The 20,708-nt window shown below is 39.3% G+C and overlaps 4 protein-coding genes across 8 annotated transcripts in view; 3 read left to right on the top strand and 1 right to left on the bottom strand.

Annotated features, from left to right (window-relative positions):
* Positions 1-20,708, bottom strand: part of LOC132958222 (uncharacterized) — an 86,076-nt gene that overhangs the window by 18,594 nt on the left and 46,774 nt on the right. The window lies entirely within an intron of this gene.
* On the top strand, positions 6,386-8,189 carry LOC132958657 (uncharacterized). 2 transcript variants are annotated; one of them, XM_061031628.1, is made up of 5 exons: positions 6,386-6,513; positions 7,241-7,312; positions 7,464-7,595; positions 7,696-7,733; positions 7,823-8,189. In XM_061031628.1, exons 1-5 carry the CDS (start codon positions 6,471-6,473, stop codon positions 7,940-7,942), a joined length of 405 nt encoding a protein of 134 aa, XP_060887611.1. In that variant the 5' UTR covers positions 6,386-6,470; the 3' UTR covers positions 7,943-8,189. The 2 variants fall into 2 exon arrangements, with proteins under 2 accessions (XP_060887611.1, XP_060887610.1); XM_061031627.1 differs by having other exon boundaries at positions 6,629-7,312.
* Positions 10,315-13,021, top strand: LOC132958580 (uncharacterized). 2 transcript variants are annotated; one of them, XM_061031515.1, is made up of 5 exons: positions 10,315-10,409; positions 10,538-11,230; positions 11,326-11,451; positions 12,025-12,068; positions 12,363-13,021. In XM_061031515.1, the coding sequence occupies exons 1-5, from the start codon at positions 10,355-10,357 to the stop codon at positions 12,480-12,482; spliced, it is 1,038 nt and encodes a 345-aa protein (XP_060887498.1). In that variant the 5' UTR covers positions 10,315-10,354; the 3' UTR covers positions 12,483-13,021. The 2 variants fall into 2 exon arrangements, with proteins under 2 accessions (XP_060887498.1, XP_060887497.1); XM_061031514.1 differs by having other exon boundaries at positions 10,323-10,409; positions 10,535-11,230.
* LOC132958648 (uncharacterized) lies at positions 17,211-19,055 on the top strand. 3 transcript variants are annotated; one of them, XR_009666807.1, is made up of 6 exons: positions 17,211-17,476; positions 17,560-17,883; positions 17,993-18,329; positions 18,407-18,514; positions 18,587-18,630; positions 18,753-18,818. XR_009666807.1 is itself a non-coding variant. In XM_061031614.1 (6 exons), the coding sequence occupies exons 1-6, from the start codon at positions 17,434-17,436 to the stop codon at positions 18,842-18,844; spliced, it is 879 nt and encodes a 292-aa protein (XP_060887597.1). In that variant the 5' UTR covers positions 17,211-17,433; the 3' UTR covers positions 18,845-19,055. The 3 variants fall into 3 exon arrangements, 1 of the variants encoding a protein (XP_060887597.1); XR_009666806.1 differs by having other exon boundaries at positions 18,404-18,514; XM_061031614.1 differs by having other exon boundaries at positions 18,476-18,514; positions 18,753-19,055.

The raw sequence follows: 20,708 nt of genomic DNA, 5'->3' as shown, positions 1-20,708 counted from the left end.
AGCGATTAGTGATCAGAATTCAAATGATAAAGCTAATCTGAAAATTCAAATGCATTAACAGAAATTCTTTTTAACTCTCAGAATATGGGTGTATTATTTGACTCAAAAATAAAATTATGATTAATTTATCTAATTTGAATTTTAGTTTTCAACTTTAAAAATGCACATTCTTTGACTAAATTAAAATGAAGAAGAAAATGGCATTTGCTTTATCATTTTCAAAAAATGCACCGCTAAATCTGTATCATAATTCAAATGAAAAAGCTCATTTTAAAATGAAAATACAGTAACAGAAACACTTTTTAATTTTCAGATTATAGGTGCATTATTTGACCTATATTTAAAATGAATATTCAGTCATCCAGTTTGCATTCTACTTTTACTCTCTATGTATGCATATTGTATGACATCATTCAAATGAAAACGAAAAGGTCTTTGGCTTTTCGTTTTCAAACTTGCCGTGCTAAAAAGTGATCATAATTCAAACTCGAAAACGAATTGGCAAAGTGGACGACGCAGGAAAGTGACGTCAGACTCCAGCTCCCAGGCAGGTGAACGTAATGTTTACAGTCTATGAGGCGAGCGGGCAGAACATGTAGTACGATGGGTGGCGGGGTGAATCTTTAACACTAGGGCAGACTTTAGTTCACACTGTGATACAGGTGGTGATCGGAGTGTTTTTTTCAGCGCACACTGAACTTTCAGCGAGCATGACGCAGCAGCCTTATAACCCGAGCTGCCAAGTCTCACGCATGACACCATGCCCACTATCTCTGACCGTGAGAGTCACTCAGCATCTGCACGCCGTGAAATTCACACATACGTGTCCTAAGATCGGTTTATTGATAGATTATAGATCACTCTCTTCTCTGCTTAACTTAATTACATTAATTACATTACGTCCTACTCAGGAAACAAGATCACATGTTCACTGCCACTTATACTTAGTAGTTTGGTTTGGGGAGAGTTGTTTGGAGAATCCAACGGCTCTTCCTTTTTCTAGCATAATTCAAATTGGGTGTATAGAGAATACAGTAATTATGCGCAGTAGTGTCTAATCTTTTTCAAATTTAAGTGATGGACTCGTTAGGGTTGTCAACTTTGTAAAATGGTTTAAAGGTTAATCTAGCATACACAAGGTTAAGTCATTTGTGAATCGATAGAGAATCTGTGAATTTTTTGGCCACTTACCACTGAAGTTAGACGGAAAAAACTTACTATTTACAGAGAAACAGAGACTCACCAGAAACATATTACTGGGCGAGATTCAGGGGCATGTATGGTGGCCCTGAAGTGCAAAACACAACGACAAATCAAAAAACACAAACACAAATCAAAAAACACAACGACATTAACTTAAACCGGAAAAGGTAGGTACCTGTAGTCGACAAGGATCGTCGCTGATTGGACGAACGCAATGTCCGTCTTTTTAACCGGAAGTAAATGCTTCATACGCCTTTGGAGCCAGCAGAGAAATGTCAAAGAAGTAAGCGGAGATTTAAAATGCATGATGTATTGCCCAAATTGTGGCAAAGAGCTCCCAGAAAATGTACGGCCGTGGTTTGCAGTGGTTGTGGCAAGAGGTTACGAGATTTTACATCCATTAAGAGTGATTGTATTATCCCCTGTGACTGCTGATAAACATTGTTTGACTCTGAGGCAGTCACTTACAGACCTGGGGCCCGTTTCTGAAAGAAGGTTGAACAAACCCTCAGTCTAACCCTGAGGTCTGAGTTGATTTACTCTCAGGTGGGAAACTCTGAGTTTTTGGTTCCAGATCAGCAGATTTGAATTAGTTAAATTAACTCTGAGTAGGTCCACTCTGTTCAGCGCGTGCACCACAATGATAAAAAGCCAACATGAATGGAGCCCCGATACTACGATTCACCATGGCAACAGGTCACAAAAAAGAGATCCTCCTACTTTAACTGTCTCGAAATACATCAATATCTTCATGTGGCCACAGGCTATGGAGAATATGAACAGGTTCTAAGAAGGAAAAAAAGTAAAACTGCTGCAGCGCAGCGGCAAAGGAGAGGGAAGTGGTGTAAGAGAAAACAGCTCCTCGTAAAGTCTATTAATTTAATATTTCATCAGAATTAAAATATTGCAGGTCAAAACTGATGGAATGGTAGGCTATTAAACCTATACAATTTATTTTCATTAAGATGCAATCTAGCAGAAGAAAATCGACTTTTAAACAGCTCAAAATGAAATATAATAACATAATAGGCTCATATAGATTTATAGTTAACTTCATTCAGAGTTTATTTGAATGTGCATTAACTTTATCCTCAACATAAAGCTGTATTCACACACATAGGCTAAATGTCCTCTCACCTTTATCCCATTTAGTTTATAAATTAACATCTCCCGAGATTAATGTAGCCTAGGCTCTAATTCCCTGCAGAGTAATGCAGCCCCTTCATACCGACTTAAAGACATGCCATGTTCAATAAAATAGTTTGTTTTATACACTGTAGCAGGCTATTGCCACCCTAACATATCATATTAAAACAACCTGGATTTTTACTCAGACAAACGGTGAATCTTCCCTAACACGGTGTGGTACAGACTGAATGAAAGAATGAGGAAATGAAACGGCGTTTCTGGCTCTGAAAGAGGGCGGAGTCAGAGAGAAACTCGGGGTTCACTGAAGAAAACCTGCTCCCGACCAGGTTAGGTTCACAGACTCAGTTACCATAGTAACTGACTCAGAGGTAAAGTAACCTCTCCCTCTGAAACAGCCTGGAGTTACCCCTCTTTCTCGGGTTTGAGTGACCTCCTCTTCTGAAACGGAATACCCAGAGTTTCCCTCATTTCAGGGTGAACTGACTCAGAGTTTACACAAAACCTTCTTTCAGAAACGGGCCCCAGATCTGTTAATGTATTTAGATGTTTTCAAACCTTGGAGACGGTTCACACTTCACGGTTCTTGTCCTGATTTTAGCTCCTTGTTTTTTATTTTGCTGTTTCTTTGTTTTCATGGCTTACTCTCATTCGAAAAAAATGCTATGACATTTTATTTTCTAACAAATATGATGTATTCTGCATTTTTTTCCAGCAACATATGTTGGTTTTCAATAAATAAAACAAATACCTTTATGAGGGCAAAATACTGGTGTGTACAGATGTCAATTGTGTAATTTCTTGTGATTTCTTTAGCTTGTGACTTCTGTAGCATTAATGCACAGTATCTGCTGTTAACATGGCATACTAAATAATTTTGGTAGATCATCCTTTTATTAACAATTAAAACCCTTTATGCCACTTACATGTCAGTTCACAATTAAGACTCAGTAGTTCCCAAAATATAAGCACTTACAGTCCAATCAGTAATGTATGTAATGTAAAGCCATCTCCTGCTAAAGCAGAAACATTATTTCTCAGCTAAAGGTTTACTGTAACATGGAATATGTGCTAAGGGCTTCAGTATAGTCCACATCTATAGCCCAGCTATTTTGTGGCTGCTGTAATCCATTTTGTTCCACAGCCTGTTGTAGATAAACCTGAATGTCAGGGTCACCGCATGAATCAATTGTTTGCCTGGCCTCCGGAAACACATTTAGTTCCCTGTCTTCAACAGCAAATCCACAGTCCCTTGAACCAAACCTACAAATTCAGACAATAGAATTATGAAAAGGTTTTTTAACCAGATATTAGAAATGTAGTTTGAAATGGCCATTGTTAATAAGATGTGTTTGCTTGTTGATCTACAGAAATGTGAAAGTAAACAAAGGCAGGACAACTAGCCTATAAATTATATGAAATACTATCATTTACAAAAATATACAATAATCCAAATATAGTTACCATAACGAGTGCAGTGCAATTTGTTATAATACAATATTCAGTTTATGATCATTTAACTCTGAGTTGATGTGGATTACCTGTGAGGCAACAAATAGAGTTCGTTTGGAATCCCTCCAGGACATGAGGCAAGTCTCATGTTTTGAAATCAACTCGCGGAAGCATGCTGCTTCCGGTTAAAAAGACGGACATTGCGTTCGTCCAATCAGCGACGATCCTTGTCGACTGCAGGTACCTACCTTTTCTGGTTTAAGTTAATGTCGTTGTGTTTTTTGATTTGTGGTTGTGTTTTGTAATTTGTGGTTGTGTTTTGTAATTTGTGGTTGTGTTTTGTAATTTGTGGTTGTGTTTTTTGATTTGTTGTTGTGTTTTTTGATTTGTGGTTGTGTTTTGTAATTTGTGGTTGTGTTTTTTGATTTGTTGTTGTGTTTTGTAATTTGTGGTTGTGTTTTGTAATTTGTGGTTGTGTTTTGTAATTTGTGGTTGTGTTTTGTAATTTGTGGTTGTGTTTTTTGATTTGTTGTTGTGTTTTTTGATTTGTGGTTGTGTTTTGTAATTTGTGGTTGTGTTTTTTGATTTGTTGTTGTGTTTTGTAATTTGTGGTTGTGTTTTGTAATTTGTGGTTGTGTTTTTTGATTTGTGTTTGTGTTTTTTGATTTGTGGTTGTGTTTTGTAATTTGTGGTTGTGTTTTGTAATTTGTGGTTGTGTTTTTTGATTTGTTGTTGTGTTTTTTGATTTGTGTTTGTGTTTTCTGATTTGTGTTTGTGTTTTTTGATTTGTGGTTGTGTTTTTTGATTTGTGTTTGTGTTGTTTTATTTGTTGTTGTGTTTTCTTATTTGTTGTTGTGTTTTGCACTTCAGGGCCACCGTAGATATGTAATGATGTAATGAACCAGAAAGTTTTTGGATTTCGCTTCAGCTTTAATCTGACCACTCTTATGGCCATTTTTCAAGCTGCTATTTGGACTGTAAACAATGCTGTACATGGAAAAAGGACGTCTTTGCTGGAGGTTGTTTATTGCTAACCGCTAGCTGGGCCAGTACTTTGGCTGTCATTCCTAGAGGTATATATCATACAGAGGTTGCGCTAGACTTTCTTGTTGTCTGTCATTTTCCCTTTCCGTCATAATCTATAATGATCCGTCTTTTTCATTTCTTATATTTTTATAATAATGAGACATTGCCTATTAATTTATTAACAATTTATTTTAGCATTTGATTTTAGAAACAAGTCGATCACATGTTACGTTAAATTTGCTGAACAATTTTAGAACGAATTCACTAGCAAAGATGCTCCATACTGTGCCTAAGCATGATTGCAGACAGAAAACTCAAAGTACTTGGTCTTTTTCGATTCTCTGATTTTTTTAAAATTTAAAACAACCAGCCGCTAGACTCCTCTCTGCTCTGACTGCAGCTGGGACTGCTGCGTGACGCTACTGTGAGACTGACTGCTAGTAGCTTTTAACATAAAAAGTCGCCAGATTTAGCGAGAAAGTCGCCCAGTTTGCAACACTGGCTAGACAACGATGTCAACCACGTGAGGTCAGAGAACAAAACAATAACTAATTAATTATGCACACTCTCCACCAACTGGACTGGGAGTTCTACGACAGGTGCTTTATATGTGGTTAACACCCGGTGATTCTTTGGGCAAGACACTTAACCCCGAGTTGCTCCCGCGTAAGAATGTGTATGAATGGGATTAGTTACTTCTGATGGTCTCACTACACAGCAGCCTCTACCATCAGTGTGTGAATGTGTAGGTGTGACCTGCGGTGTAAAACACTTTGAGTAGTCAGAAGACAAGAAAAGCGTTATACAAGCTCAAGTTCATTTACACATTCACACCCTGAATTATACTTCCTCAAATAAACTATTAGCACTTTACAAATAAAGATTGATTGACACACATTCACACACTGATGGCAGAGGCTGTGTAAAGTGACCATCAGTTTTAACTCGTCCATTCATACACACTCATATGCTGCGAGAGAAACTTAGGGTTAGTTTTGCCAAAGGACACATCGGACATGTGGCTGCAGGAGTTATGGGTCAAATCCCTGACCTTCCGTTCAGAGACGACTGACTCTAATGCTGAGCCACAGCCGCAAAGAGGAGGTAACAAACATATTGATGTCATGGTTGCAGTAAGATTTATACAGTCCATTGATGAGTATAATAATAAGCCGTCTTCAGTTGCTCTGCATCCATCCAACACCCTTCCTTTCTACCAACCCCACACCATTTGAACACACAATCCCCCCAAAACACACGTCTCTTTCTACATCCTTTAAATAATCAAATGAGCACATCTTCAGCTGACTGGCAATGAAAAACTTTTTGTCATCACTGAAGAGCAGAGCAAATTTCTCCTCATTGAGGGAATCACCTGTGAGCTGAATTTCCCTCACATTGTATAGAAACATATCACATCCACTGTCCTCCAATTCACAAACAAACATAAATTATGTAACCAAAGAGACTCACCCATCATCTCTGGTCACCTGATCAGATTCTGCCTTTTACAAAAGGACGAATCACTCGTCTGAGTCTAAACCAAACCATAAGCCAATCACGAAGAAGCCTTCATCTCATGCTAAAAAAGTTGAGAGCGTCAGTCAGCACACAGTGCAGCCACCGACCGCAAGGCTCCAGCGATGATGCCACTTCACATTTTTCTGTTCCTTCTCAGTGAAATCTGTGAGTATACTTTAAGACTTTATTTCCTGAATCTATGTACAAAAGTGGAATTGTGAGTGAGAAGGATGAGGTTCTTTAATTCAATTTGAGTGAATATGTATTAATTTCCTTACAGATCAGGTTTCAGCAGCTACCTCTGATGTAAAACAGGGCAGCGGGGTGATAACAGCAACACTCGGGCAGAATGTGACTCTGCCCTGCTCGTGTGAGAATGATGCTGTGATTTTCTTTACTTGGTACCAACAGCGCTTGGGAGACAAACCTGTCATCATATCAACTCTGATGAAGCACAAAAAAGATGCTTCCATCTCCCCAGCGTACAAAGAGAGGTTTAAAGTTGCAGGACAAGGAGGCATCAACAATCTTGTGATCAGAGACGTTCTCTTGTCAGATTCAGCGACATACTACTGTGGGATTTTAGAATACAACACAGTTGAATTTGGGAAAGGAGTCTTTCTACATGTCAAATCATCATCATCCAAAACCAAAACTGTCATCCATCAGTCAGCGTTAGGGCCACTCCGGGTAGGAGATTCTGTGAATTTGAGCTGTAGAGTGCACGCTGAATCATGTGCTGAGCAGCAGAGTTTCTACTGGTTCAGACATGGTGCAGCTCAGCCTGCAATTATATATCACAATGCAGGGGAGTGTATTAAAGACCCAGGGTCTCACACGAGAAACTGCACTTTAAACCTCCCATTAAAGTCTGTGAGCTCCTCTGATGCAGGGATGTACTACTGTGCTCTGGCTTCATGTGGGGAGGTTGTGTTTGGAAATGGAACAAGAGTACAGATTGGAGGTGAGTTCTTACAGCTTATAATGCAAGCTTTTGTTTTTCCTCATTCTGTACAAATACAAAAAATCTCATTTGTAGCCCGTGTTTATCGTATATCCATCAGATCAAATACAGATAGTGATGTGAGACTTGTTTTCTCTTGACTGCATTTTAGGAGATTCAGCCAAAGACCACTCTCTCCTTGCGTATTTCTTGAGTGTGGCATTGGCAGTTTTCATCATCACGCTACTTGTCTTGACTTTGATCATGCAAAAGTTGAAGAACAAGTCATGCTCCATCTGCAAAGGTAAGATTTTTAGAATAAAATTGCCAAGAACTGTTTTGTGTTGGCCTTTTCTCGATTCGTCACGCACTTTGATTTACAGGAACTGTTTCTCATCTTGCAGGTTCTGCAGCTTCTGAGGCCACGGGAGGTGAATTAAATGTAAGCCAAAAGCAAAATTCACAAAAAAAACAAGCTACTTTTTGGGGTGATATCTCTCACGTTGTCTTTTCCCGCTTTGTCATTGCCAGAGCCATGATGCAGACCATCTCCACTATGCAGCTCTGAGCCTGAACAGAACGACTAAGCGACATCACCAAAAGGACAACGTGACGGCAGACTGTGTTTACTCCAGAGTGAGAAGAGAGTGATGAAGGACTTTGTCTTTATGTTTTATCCCTTTTAACTAATCTGTCAGTCATTTCACATGACTAAATGTAACAGAAAATTCAGTTGAAGAAAATAAACAATATGTAGTGCAATGTGTTTGTAGTGATTTTATTGAAAAAATGACAGTTGGGTGATCATTTCTGCACATAGAGTATGAGCCTGGACACAAATATAGACAAAGCATGCTTATGAAACCCCCTGTGATCTATAAATAACTTCCTAAACCACCTTCATGCGCACAGGTTGTTTTCTTTCACTCTCCAGCCAGCTCTCAACAGATACCTCTCACGCATGTGGTGAAGGTGGTAAAACACTAAGTTTCCATTGGAGGAAACACGAGCCCTTGCAGGGCTTGAGCACAGGAAGGCCGGCCTGTGGCTCTCAGGCCTCAACATGTAACACCTCTGCAAAGCTGTTCTCACATAGCGCAGTGAAAAAAAAAAGCAAGGCTTTGAAATAAAACAACACTCTGCACACCATCAGACACAGCACTCAACTAAAAGCAGGCTGCTTTTTTTGCAATTGATGATTTGTAAAAACAAAGAAGCAAGAATACAATTATTGAGTTGGGGAGACCTACCTACATCTCTCACAGAACCATGTTTATCTCCAGGCTTCTGTGAACATGGTCTGTGAAGTTTTCATTCAGTAGAAAAGAGTGTCTATTACACTATCTACTACTCTACAGCTATTTATGTATTTTTTTATTGGCTTTCTTTTATTAGCTAAGCTGTATACTGACTATTTGAATCCACTGGGAAGCTCTTTTTAGTAAAAATAAGTTTTCTTTTTGGATTACATTATGAAAAACATGTGCATAATTAAATACATAAAAGCAGTATACTGTACTAACAGAAAGTTAGTCTACTGTGTACTTTTCACATCCGTCTCCTCTACACAAACGTACATTTTCATCTGTGCCAGTCAGGCACTAAATATCGTCTTTATAATATTATCAATATAAAGAAAACATGATTAAACACATGCTACCATTAAGCAGTACATGCTAAATGAACTTGAGCTTGTATAGCGCTTTGTAGTCATCTGACTACTCAAACAGTTTTACACCGCATGTCACACCTACACATTCACACACTGATGGTAGAAGTTGCTATGTAAAGTGACCATCAGAAGTAACTAATTCCATTCATACACATTCATACACATGGATATGCCACCAATGATGCAGCAGGAGCAGTTTGCAGTTAAGTATCTTGCCCAAGGACACATCAGACATGTAGCTGCAGGAGCTGGGGATTAAACCCTCAACCTTCTGGTTAAGAGACAACTGACTCTACCAACTGAGCCACAGCCGCCCCATTAGGAGATCAGAGGTCTATGTGAAAAGGCCCTTTTACAAACGTTCTATAACACTTGGTCTCAACCACATGGCGCAAAGTCTGAATCTGAATATGCACACTGTGAAAGAAGGAAAAAAGCAACAACACTTACTGCTACACTGTGTTTGTGTAAGTGTAAGAACTACAAGAACTTCAAGATCAGGCTGGATTTAAGAGAAAAATATGCAAACAACATGTTACTTTGTCTTTCTGAGGATGATTAGTTGGACATTCAGTGCCTGTTTTAACGTTATGTTAATAAAGTGATGAAAAATACAATCCTGAGTCCGTATATTGTGTTTTATTTTGAAATTGACTGAATGCTCTGTGCGTTTGCATGCCTGACTTCCTGCCCAGGTTGTTCTATTCTGTCTAGCTTCACACGTGTTTGCAGCATGCTCATTACAAGATGGACTAGTAGAAAATAGAGCGTAGTTGCGCTGCTGGAACGCTCAAGAGACGGACTGCGGCGCTCGCTGCGGAAACACAATCATTGACTAGAATGCCTGACGGACCACGTGTAAATCAAGTTAAGGGTAAGACTGACAAAAGGATTGCGGGGCATTTGCGCCTGCTAAACCTGTACAAATGTATCAAAAAGACACAAAGTCACAAAAAACTGACTCCTTTCTATGCAAAAAAAAGCACAATTGAAAAAAAAATTAAAATAAAGCTTTATGCTTTTTGCGACTGCAATCCATTCTTAGTGAATCAAGCTCCTGATTCACTAGTCCCTCCTCTTCACACTCTTTCAGTTTTTAATTGTCGTCTTGAGATATTCAAGAAGTTTCTTCTATGTCATTTCATGTGCAAACTTAAGTAGCTGTAACATGAGAAATGTACTCAGTAAATCTAGATTAAGTGCCTCTCTGAGTGAGTCATTCGTCCAAATTCTGATTTGATTTAAATTCCAGTTCATTCACATAGACCAAAATGAACACTGTACTTTGGTCACTAGCCATGTGACCAATCGTGACTGGCCAATCAAACAAAGTCTCTATAAAAAGGAGACAACAGATAGAGTTCTCTCAAGTAACCACATCAACTTCAACAATGACAGCAGCTAAGTTTGCTCTGTATGTGACGTGTCTTCTCATGGGGAGGATGGGTAAGTTATATTGTTGCATTTTATCTCATTTTCTTTATCTTTGATGTGTTCTGCAATGCTTTTGAGTCTTAACATATGCACCCAGGAGAGGTTATACATTTGCTTTGTCTCCATTTTCTCCTTAGCAGATGCGATAACCCAGGAATCGTCCTCGTCTTCACGTTTCCTGTCGGTCAGTGTTGGTGAAGACTTGACCTTGGAATGCTTCCATGAAGACAGCTTGGCGTTAATGTTTTTCTGGTATAAACAAAGTCTGGGGCAGGAACCAGAGCTGGTGTCTAAGTTCTATAAGCATGACAAAAGTGGCTCTCTGATTGGTGAATTTAAGAATGATCGACGCATTGAACTGGAAACTAGCCCTGGGAAATATAATGTGAGGATCACAGATGTGCAAATCTCAGACTCGGCTACTTACCACTGCATGAGTGGCTATTCCTATGTGTACGAATTCATGGAGGGCATTATTGTCCACGTAAAGACTTCAGATTTGAACGTCCCACTGTTCATCCACCAGTCTGCATCTGAGACCATCCAGCCAGGAGACTCTTTGACTCTGACCTGTACAGTCCACACTGGGACCTGTGATGGAGAACACAACGTTTACTGGTTCAAAAACTCAGAAAAAACAAATCCAGGACTCATTTTCACCCGTGGAGGCGGGAATGATCAGTGTGAGATGAACCCCAACACAGATACAACCACCTGCGTTTACAACTTGCCAATGAAGAACCTGACCCGTTCTCTTGCTGGGACCTACTACTGCGCTGTTGCTTTATGTGGACGCATTCGGTTTGGAAACGGGACCACGGTGGACATAGAAGGTAAGGAAGTTTTGGACAAAGCATTGTCGCGGTGTGCTTTATATTTGATGAAAATAAATAAGAAATCTTTAAAATCTCTTAATGTTAATCTGCAGATGGTGTAGACAGTCTCGTCTTGGTGTATATATTGAGTGCAGCTTTGGCTCTTACAACCATCCTTGCTGTTTTACTGGCTTACAAAGCATTTACAACATACAAGGCGACCAGCCACAAATGCACAGGTAGGCCACACTGATGTTGTTTAAATCTGTTCTGTGTTCAGGAAATAAAAATTGATACAATCCATTTTATCAACCAACAGAAGACTGAAAAAAGTGCCCACATGTTAATCCACTATTGTAGTTTGACACTGAGTCAAACAGCCCAATCATATGACTGTGCCATTATTTGATTTTAAACAGTTTTGCATCAATGTAGAACGTGATTGAATGTAGAAATTAGATACAAACACAACTGTTATTTTTTCTTGGGAAGGCCATTTATAGAAATATAGCTTTGCTTAACGGCTTAATATCAACTGTTGTCTCAAGCTCTTGAGAAATGAACTTCATACTGTTGTAAAACCGAGCATGTTTATCCCAAATAACGGGATGAATAAGTCGAAGTCTCGAGAAAGCAACCAAAATGTACTTCTTATCATGGTAAAACAGAGTAAAATGTATGGATGTATGATCACTAAGGGCTTCCATAAACGTATCCTCTGGTTTGTTTAATCATAAGTTAAAACACTGAAAAGAAAGCGCAATGATATTCAGTCCAAATTAAATGAAAATAATTAGTTTTTTTACATCCAGGCCCTGAAGCAAGAACCTCAGCTGCATTGGAGCCCAACGCAGAGGTGTGTATGTTTCCCTATTGACTTAAACATTTGAAAAAATAGTTTGAAATAAACAAGTATACCTCTTTCAATGTATCATGTATAGTCCTGTTGTGCCATTTTGTACAGCTCTTCATTTACATTCAGTACAACCTCTAAAGGTGAGGAAACACCTCTCTTAGTAAACCTCAGCTAAACACATTCCATCTCAGAGGTGCAACTGTGACTTTAATTCAAGTTCACACATGTGGTTACTTGTCTGTTTAAGCTATAAGACAATATAAAGTCAATGATTCTATTTTATATTGTAACCAGGGTGACCAGGATTCAGAGAACCTCCATTATGCTGCCTTAAGGAGGAACAAGGCCAACAGATCAACAAGACAGAGGGACGACAGCTCGAGTGAATGTGTTTATTCTGGTGTCAGGCAGTAAAACCATAGCAACCCCTCTCTCCTCGCGTTCACATGAAGGAGTTATCAATTAGAACGCACCATAATTAAACACCACTAAGCCCAATCAGCGGACAAAATTGTTCTTGGCTAGAGCTGCAATTGCCTGTGGCCTGCATTGTTGTGTTAGCATGCTAATGTTAGCATGCTTTAGTTAGCCTACAGCTTCACATTTCTTGCAAATTGAGACAGAATGACCGTGAACTAAAAACGCTTAGGCCTAGTTGACGTTCAAAATAAGCAGTGAGTATATTATTCTTCTTTTTTCTAGTCGTTGACTAAAACAGATTTTATACACAAGGGGAGGAGACCACAACACAACCAGCAGGACTCACACTTCTCTCTCATTGAAGACAGTCATGAGTCAGAGAAACATTTACACAAGGTTTACTGGATTTCTGCTCCTTTTAGGTGTAAACTGTCGCACACTCTTCCTTTAAAATAGATCGGATGAGTTTTGAAAAACATCATCCCAAAACTCTTTCTTTAACTAGACTGTAATCATGTTTATATCTGCTGTAACATCTTTTTAACATTAGACCAAGTGGAGATTCTCTGCCTTTTTTAGACACAGCCTCAAGTGGGCACTCGAGGAACTGCAGTTACTAGGCTTCAGTTTTCACCCCCGGAGGCTGCCGCTTCAGTAGTCATTGGACTGTATGTGTAAATGTAATGATGTGCACTTTGACGTGAAGCTTCATTCAGCATAGATCAAATAAAATGCTTTCTTTTTCTACCCTTAAGCCATGCTTCATTCTTGTGATCTAGGTGCTATATTTCCACTCTCACTACACTCATGTTCAACAATGCACAAACACATAAACCACACAACGCCTGTGTGTGGTCTTTGTAGGCTCTGGTACTTGAAGAGGCAAATAAACAGGAAGAAAGACCATTCTGCTAAATGCACAAACACATAAACCACACAAGCTGAAGTCTGTGTGTGGTCTTTGTAGGCTCTGGTACTTGAAGAGGCAAATAAACAGGAAGAAAGATCATTCTGCTAAATGCACAAACACCTCTGCTCTTCCATCAAAGTGTCAGCAACACTGTTTCAATGTCGGGCAAACACGATCAATATGTCATTGAAACTACATTGTGTTTTATTTAGACATGACACCAGCGTGGCAGCGTGCTCAGAGACGTCATGGCGACAACAAGAGCTGCAGACTCAATGCTGCATAGCTGAAAGTAAAAAGGGCCATCCCTCTGTGAAATGAGGATTGGACACCACAAACAACCACAAAGGACGTTTTTTTGTTCTAGCTCCTGTGTGGTCAGACCTCAGAGTTTGCAGTTCTCAGTAAACTTTGGTCAAACACTTTTCGCTCATCTGTTCTGTCTGTCAGAAAAACAACAAGTGTTTGCTGTGTTTTCTCGCAACTGCAATCTCAGATAATCTCTCTTACATATATCATTTGAGGATGAACGAAAGGAGGCTCAAATAGTGTAAAATTGTTATTAATAACTTGAGTAAAAACTAGCTACTTTGTAATATTTGTGCATATGCACATAATTATGTTTTTTCTCAAAATCTCTACATTTGGGGTGCAGTGCAATGCTCTGCTTCCTAAAACCTTTCAGGTCCAGAGGGTCAAGTGTGTAGTTACATTTGTTTGAGATTACTGAAGAAAAAAAGGTCAGAGCTGTGTGTGCGAGGATCAGAGCATCACACCGGACAGCAGATTCATCTGAAAGTGCTTTGAGCAGTCAGAGGAGGAGTCAAGTTAACATTCATCTTGTCAGAAGTAACACACGTTTTGCTTTAGGGTGTTTCAGCCCACACAGGAGACAAGGTGGTCAAGACTCACAGTTGGTGGTGTCCAGGATGAGAGCAGAAAGTAAAAACTTGACTGCAAAAGACCAAAAGAAGACTGGGAATCCTCATATGACTCCAACAAGTCAACAGAAGTCAGGATATTCTGACGTTTTTTGCACACTCTGATGCAGAAGTTGTCGACCTAAGTTTTCATTTATGTATCGATCTTGTGAGTGAGTCAGCTCTATGAGCCGGTGTTCAGTTGTGACGTGTAGCCTTGTTGAAATATACTCATTTCAGTCAGACAGCCCACGTTTGTATCGTTTGTTATTTTCAGCAGCAGAACATAGTTTGTGTTCCGACCTAATGACTCCTCACAGTTTTAATGTACACGCAGGAAGTTGAGGCGTGTTGGGATGATATCTTAGATTTCAGGGGAAGTACATCTCAATGGACAATTCTCCCTATCTAATAATGCTCCCAGTACAGCACCTATGCTGCCTGTAAACCACAGAGCCACATGGTACTAGTCAATAGATCGCCTGCTCTTTCATGTGATAGACAACAGAATAAAGACGGCAGAGTAAAGAGATGATATTTGATGCTCAGTGCTCGGCCACATGCACACCATGCATTGACTGAACGCTGTGTCATTGTGTGCGTCGTTCGACCAATCAGAAGCGATGAACAGAAGGAAGAGCTCGGTCACACGTACTTTGTCTTAAGTCTTCTCCTCCGCCTTTCTCTATATCTCATGACAGCTTCAAGTCAGCTGTATCATCTGTTTTTTTATGTGATGTGATGAAAAGCTGGATTTTGTGTTTTTGTTTTTTTTTACCCATTCAAAGACATTCACATGTGAGTACAGGGGAATGATGGTTGAGAAGCAGAGTTTTTTTTACCAACAGTTGAAACAAACAACAGCATCGAAAACTATCAAAACCCCAAAGACATCCTGTCAGGGGGAGAGAGAGAGAGGGAGAGAGAGAGGAGGGTGACAAAACCACATGGGTTGAAGTTGACGAGAGCAAGGTTGACCAAGGTGGAGCAAGTTTCTTTTTTTTTCTTCATTCTTCATTTGGCTGAAGAAAACACATCTTTGTCTTTGCATTTGAGAACAGCAACTTTAATATCAAGCTAAAAACTCAACCTTTATTCAGAAGTTCACCACTTGATTTTTTTCATGTAGAGATGAAACAAGGTTTTTATCTGTGACATTAACAACAGGATTGTTACACATGAGGGATGGGGAGCTCTGGGTGCTGAAAGATTTGTGCATACTTGAATGTACTCTCCCCTTGGTGAGCTCTGACAATAAGACAGAATATTTATTTTATCAATGTCAAACAAATACAAATGCACCTCAAATAAAAAACAAGATGTTGGTCAAAGAAGCAGGACACATCTCTCAAATGCTCCTTCTTTAGGCTTTTCTGCAATAACTAAATAACTAATAAATAACTACTTTGCCCTTAACACCTTGACATTCAAAACATGATCTGAATGTAATGATTTGGACTTAGAACATTTTTTGAGAACCAGAGTTTGAGAGGGGATGTCTGCCAGCTCCGTGTCCGGCTCTGAGCGCCCCTCTCCGGGCTTCACTCTCACCTCCACCCCCTCTTCTGCCCTGGAGGTGTGGACTGAAAATGTGAGAAGAGTTTCAGCAGCAGGTTGACTACTGTCCCCTACTGAACAAGAGTTGAAGTGCATGCACCAAGCTGAAGAGAAAGGCCCTGTTGATGATTTATAAAGAGCAGCCCACCAGGGTTTAGTGTTAACTCTCTATAAAGATATAAGAGAAATGCTCAGCCTGTGAAAACAAACGTGTAACTCTTCTGTAAAACCTTCCAAAGTCTGAAAATGCAACCTTGATGATGTCATCACATTAAGGGAATTGCAGGATCAAGTGGTTTGACGCTAATAGACACTACAAGATGTAACATCTCAGTTTCTGCTGTTGCACTTTTAACTGTTATTTTTTAATTATCTTTGTTTTTAAAACAGCAAGTTAGTATTGTAGTCAAGACCACACTAACCGAAACGAAGACATACCCAAGACCTGAGTGCTCTTAGACCGAGACAAGACAGAGTAAAAGTGCTTTTGATTCAGAGACAAGACAAAGAGGTTTCAAAACCGGTCTTGGGATTTCGAGTACTACAACACTAGTTCAAGTACTGCAGATTGATTACATTTTTTAACATGTAATCCATGATGTGGCAATGAGGTCATATCCATGGGAGGTAGGGGTGCTGTGTTGGAAAAGGCAGGTATCACAGAATATTTTATTTTCCAGATGTAAAATAAAGAAATAAAATGTAAGGTATATTGTTAGAATATTCTTTGTATGTACAAAAAATGTGCATGCTTGAATAAATTGAGGGAAATAATAATAACTATTATAATTATATAATAATTATTAATTATTAATTAATTAAAATAACCCTAAGCATCATGGTCAATGTACATTACACAGACATGTCAACTAGCAGTTTACTAATGTTGCTCATTCAAAGTTGACTAACACAATGACACAGAAATGAATTTCAAATTTGGTTTGTAAACCACCTGACTCTAAAAGGAGCACAAAGGCAGATCAGTGGCTCCATGAGAACAATCTCTACGCCCACCAGTACTTCATTGCCTGCTTCTCGGACACTTGAGCCTCAAGGATGGCTGACAAAGACCTGCAGTAAACGCCCTGAGGAGCCGGCTGCTCATAAGCCAGTTTGGATAAGTTATACCTCCAACTTGCCAGGTACATTAATTCACCTCATACAGAGCCGTGGGAAGAGGCTTTAAGTTGGGGAAGCTGTAGTTAAGAGATGGTTGATAGGCAATAGTGCATACACAAAATCATTTTATTTATTGAGTTTGAATACAAGCTTTTAAGTAAATATGTCATTTTGCATACTTATATGAGGCTGCATGAATCAAATAGGGCCTATAAGCCCGACTTGCAATTACCAGAGAGCATAGCTAAATATTGTGAAACCAAGTCCAAAAGGCTAAAACACACTAAAAATAAAACCGCACAACTTCTCACTTCCTTTTGTGCGAGAAGTGACACAAAAAAGCGGTCAGGTACAGACATTTTTCCGCCGGAGGAGAAGACTTTTTTTATGACCCCAATACCAAAAGCACCATCAAAGTCTTCACAGCAGAGAGTGAAGGATGTTCACGTTTTATCTGCTCTTTTTTGTTCTCCACACAGCCTGTAAGTCACTGCATTATTACATTATTAATCTGTGAATTCATGTGGACATTAAATGTTCTTTAGTGAACCTCTGTGTCTTTCAGATGGAGCTCTGCTGTACGCTGACCCCGGACAACAAGTGACTTTACCGTGCGTCTTCACCTCCGGTGCAAAATACCTGTCTTGGTACAAGCAGGCAGCAGGGGAGAAACCTCAAATAATGTCTTCCTTCTACAAACACTCACGTGATGCCATTGGTTTCTTCAACCAGTTTAAAGACAAGAATCGGTTTTCAGCTCAGACGGGAGAAGGATTCTACCATCTGATCATATCCAATGTGCAGGAATCGGATTCGGCTATGTACTACTGTGGACAAACCAGCATAACAACCATTGAATTTCATGAGGGGATATTTTTGGTTTTAAAAGGTATCTTCCATGTTTTTTTTTTAATGTGGACGATTTACGTTGCAATTGCTAAATTTGTTGCACATTTCTCTTTGATTGTCCTTTGTCTTTCTAACATGTCTGATCTCAGATTCTAGTGCCTCGTCTTTCATCCGACAGCCGGCGTCCGACCCTGCAAAGCAAGGAGACGCTGTGACTCTGAGCTGTACAGTCCACACTGGGACCTGTGATGGAGAACACAGTGTTTACTGGTTTAAAAACTCTGAAGAATCTAATCCAGGACTCATTTACGCCAATGGAGGCCAGAATGACAAGTGTGAGAGCAAACCTATCTCACAATCGCTCACTTGTGTCTACAATTTGCCGATGACCAGCCTGAATCTTTCTCATGCTGGGACCTATTACTGCGCTGTGGTTGCATGTGGACGCATTCTGTTTGTGCAACGGCGCCAAGCTGCAAATTATAAGTAAGTCACTTGTTCCATTTTAGAGCCAGTCTTGACTCTTTATTAAACATGCTAAAATCAATAATTTCTCTCAGCAGATGAGGGGAAATTCTTAATTGGAACTTTGACATTCACAACCATCCTGGCTGTTTTAATTGCTGTCTCAGCGTGCTTCATGAAAAAGAGAAACAGCTGCCGATCATCAGGTAACTGGTGATTTTTTATAGCTTGTTAGCATGAGCGTTCAATAAAATGAAACTTACTTTTTTCACAACTAGAGTCTCAAGCAACAATTTCCGCTCCATCCATGACAAACGCAGAGGTGATTATAAACTGTTCATTGTTAATTAAGCACAGAATCAGTCTCTTTACACAAAGAGATACATCATTTACTGGATATATGTCGATGACAAAATGCTAACATGGATTGTCATATGTTGCCAGGGTTACCAAAACAAACTCAACCTCTACTATGCCACTTTAAGTGTCGACCTGACCGACAGATCAAGACGCCAGAGGGATCCAACCTGGAGTGAAGCTGTGTATGAAAGTGTGAAGCATTAGAATTTGATACATATTTAAGTTGATACATCTTCTATGGTGAGCAATTTTCTCACAGCCATTTGTGAATTTTTCAGATATGCTTTTTTAATTTCTGTGGTCTGCCGCCAAAATTCAAAAGGATTCAGTTTTTCTGTGTACAGTCTGAAGCAGGATATCTCTACAATGTTGCCTTGTTTCTAGCATATGAACCATTTATTTAAAGTGCTATGGTTAATGTTAGTACAGTAAGATAAGGGATTCTTTCTTAAATTTGACAGTTTTATTAGATGAGATCAGGGGTAGAGCTGGACGTCTCTTAGTGGAACGGTTGGCGGTTGATTCACAGATCTTCCAGTCTACATGCACAAAGAGTCCTTGGGCAAGACAATCAATGTGATAAGTAGTGATGGGCACTTTATGTAGCAGCCTTTGCCATCAGTGTATGGACATTTATGTGAATGTGTGAGTATGTTGAGAGATGTTGTGTAAAAGCCCTTTGAGTGGTTGGAGGATTACAAAAGAGCAGTCAACACACTGTTTTGTTTTTAGGATGATGTCCGTGGTAATAATGGTCTTTTTTTTTGACCAAATCATGTATGTATTTTTTCATGTATTTTATAAAATTATTGACCAAATAATAAATGGCTGAGAGCAATTTGAGCTGGAAAAAAGTGTGTGTTTAATCTGTATGTAACTGAAGCTTTTACTCTCATCAGAACAATCGCACCATGTTTATCAAAGAATGTAGCTGACCTCAATCAGTTCATGAGGTGAGTGATTGGTAGAAATGTTGTGTGATTTTATCGACTTACAAACACATGACGTTTTTCTATTGCACAATATTAATGCTTTTGTGAACATAAGGCAAGCAGGGCTTTTCATGTCAATAGCATCATGGGCAAAACTATTGTCAGAAGATATTTATTTTTCATAACCTTTGAATTGAGGACATTTACATTTGAAGATTTATCGGTCTTTTGTCTGTCTGTAGTAGACTTTTCTAAACAGAGGAGAGGGTAAATAAATACATACAATTAACTAAATATGTTGGCAACACAAAAATCTAACAATTAGGTAACAGAAGTTACTGCAGGGGGCTTTGGAGTCTCATCGATAGCGGTGGCCATGAAGGAAATCCTGTCTCAGCCTAACTTTCAGTCAACCTAACAACAGACTTAGACCTAAAGCTGAGGCGGGTTTAAGCCTCTTGACAAACCTCTACACCTGTCAATCAGATCAGCCACATGCCGTATTGTGAATAACGCTTATCCTTCACAAAATGCATGAGTTGTCCATCCCCTCAACCCCCAGCCCCCACTCCCCAGAATTCAACCAGCCTAGAATTTTGCACTTTAGCATCGACTTCCTTTGCAACACTAGAGATTGCCGCTTGATCAAAACCCCAAAGCTTTATTTAAAGTTTGCTAATAACAGCATTACGCATTGGCCGCTTTTTATCAAACAAGCTGTTTGCGGTTTAACCAAGATAAAAACACCATTGTTCTGCATGATAATATAATCATGATAGGAGGGAGACTCTTTAACTACCAGTTGCATACTCTTCAGAAAGTAAGACTTACTTCAACATTCTGCAAATCAGAGTACAAACTACAAGATAATTAGATATTCCCCCCTTCCAAAAATCCCAGGCAAGTCCAGATTTTTTGATGATTCGAAAGATAATCTTAGCAGATGCCCATTGACAATGCAAGAACTGTAAATTGTGTCATCTCTGCTGAAAGGAAAAAAAACACATCTTATGTAACTTCTTACAAAGACCTGCGTAGGTTTTGTTCAGCGGCTCATTTCAGAGAAGAACTAAAGACATCCTGTCTGAAACCACAGAGACAAAGAAAC

This window comes from Labrus mixtus, chromosome 23 (assembly GCF_963584025.1).
Source record: "Labrus mixtus chromosome 23, fLabMix1.1, whole genome shotgun sequence".
In the NCBI taxonomy this organism is placed as follows: Eukaryota; Metazoa; Chordata; class Actinopteri; order Labriformes; family Labridae; genus Labrus; species Labrus mixtus.
Note: the sequence above shows the minus strand (reverse complement) of the source record. Positions and strands in the feature narration are given on the sequence as shown.

Coding starts and splice junctions, on each gene's coding strand:
- LOC132958657 (XM_061031627.1), top strand. CDS start 6,471: ATGATGCCACTTCACATTTTTCTGTTCCTTCTCAGTGAAATCT. Junction 6,514..6,628: donor GTTCCTTCTCAGTGAAATCT/GTGAGTATACTT, acceptor ATTTCCTTACAG/ATCAGGTTTCAGCAGCTACC. Junction 7,734..7,822: donor CCACGGGAGGTGAATTAAAT/GTAAGCCAAAAG, acceptor TGTCATTGCCAG/AGCCATGATGCAGACCATCT.
- LOC132958580 (XM_061031514.1), top strand. CDS start 10,355: ATGACAGCAGCTAAGTTTGCTCTGTATGTGACGTGTCTTCTCATGGGG. Junction 11,452..12,024: donor GACCAGCCACAAATGCACAG/GTAGGCCACACT, acceptor TTTTACATCCAG/GCCCTGAAGCAAGAACCTCA. Junction 12,069..12,362: donor CATTGGAGCCCAACGCAGAG/GTGTGTATGTTT, acceptor TATTGTAACCAG/GGTGACCAGGATTCAGAGAA.
- LOC132958648 (XM_061031614.1), top strand. CDS start 17,434: ATGTTCACGTTTTATCTGCTCTTTTTTGTTCTCCACACAGCCT. Junction 17,884..17,992: donor GATATTTTTGGTTTTAAAAG/GTATCTTCCATG, acceptor GTCTGATCTCAG/ATTCTAGTGCCTCGTCTTTC. Junction 18,330..18,475: donor CGCCAAGCTGCAAATTATAA/GTAAGTCACTTG, acceptor TTGCTGTCTCAG/CGTGCTTCATGAAAAAGAGA.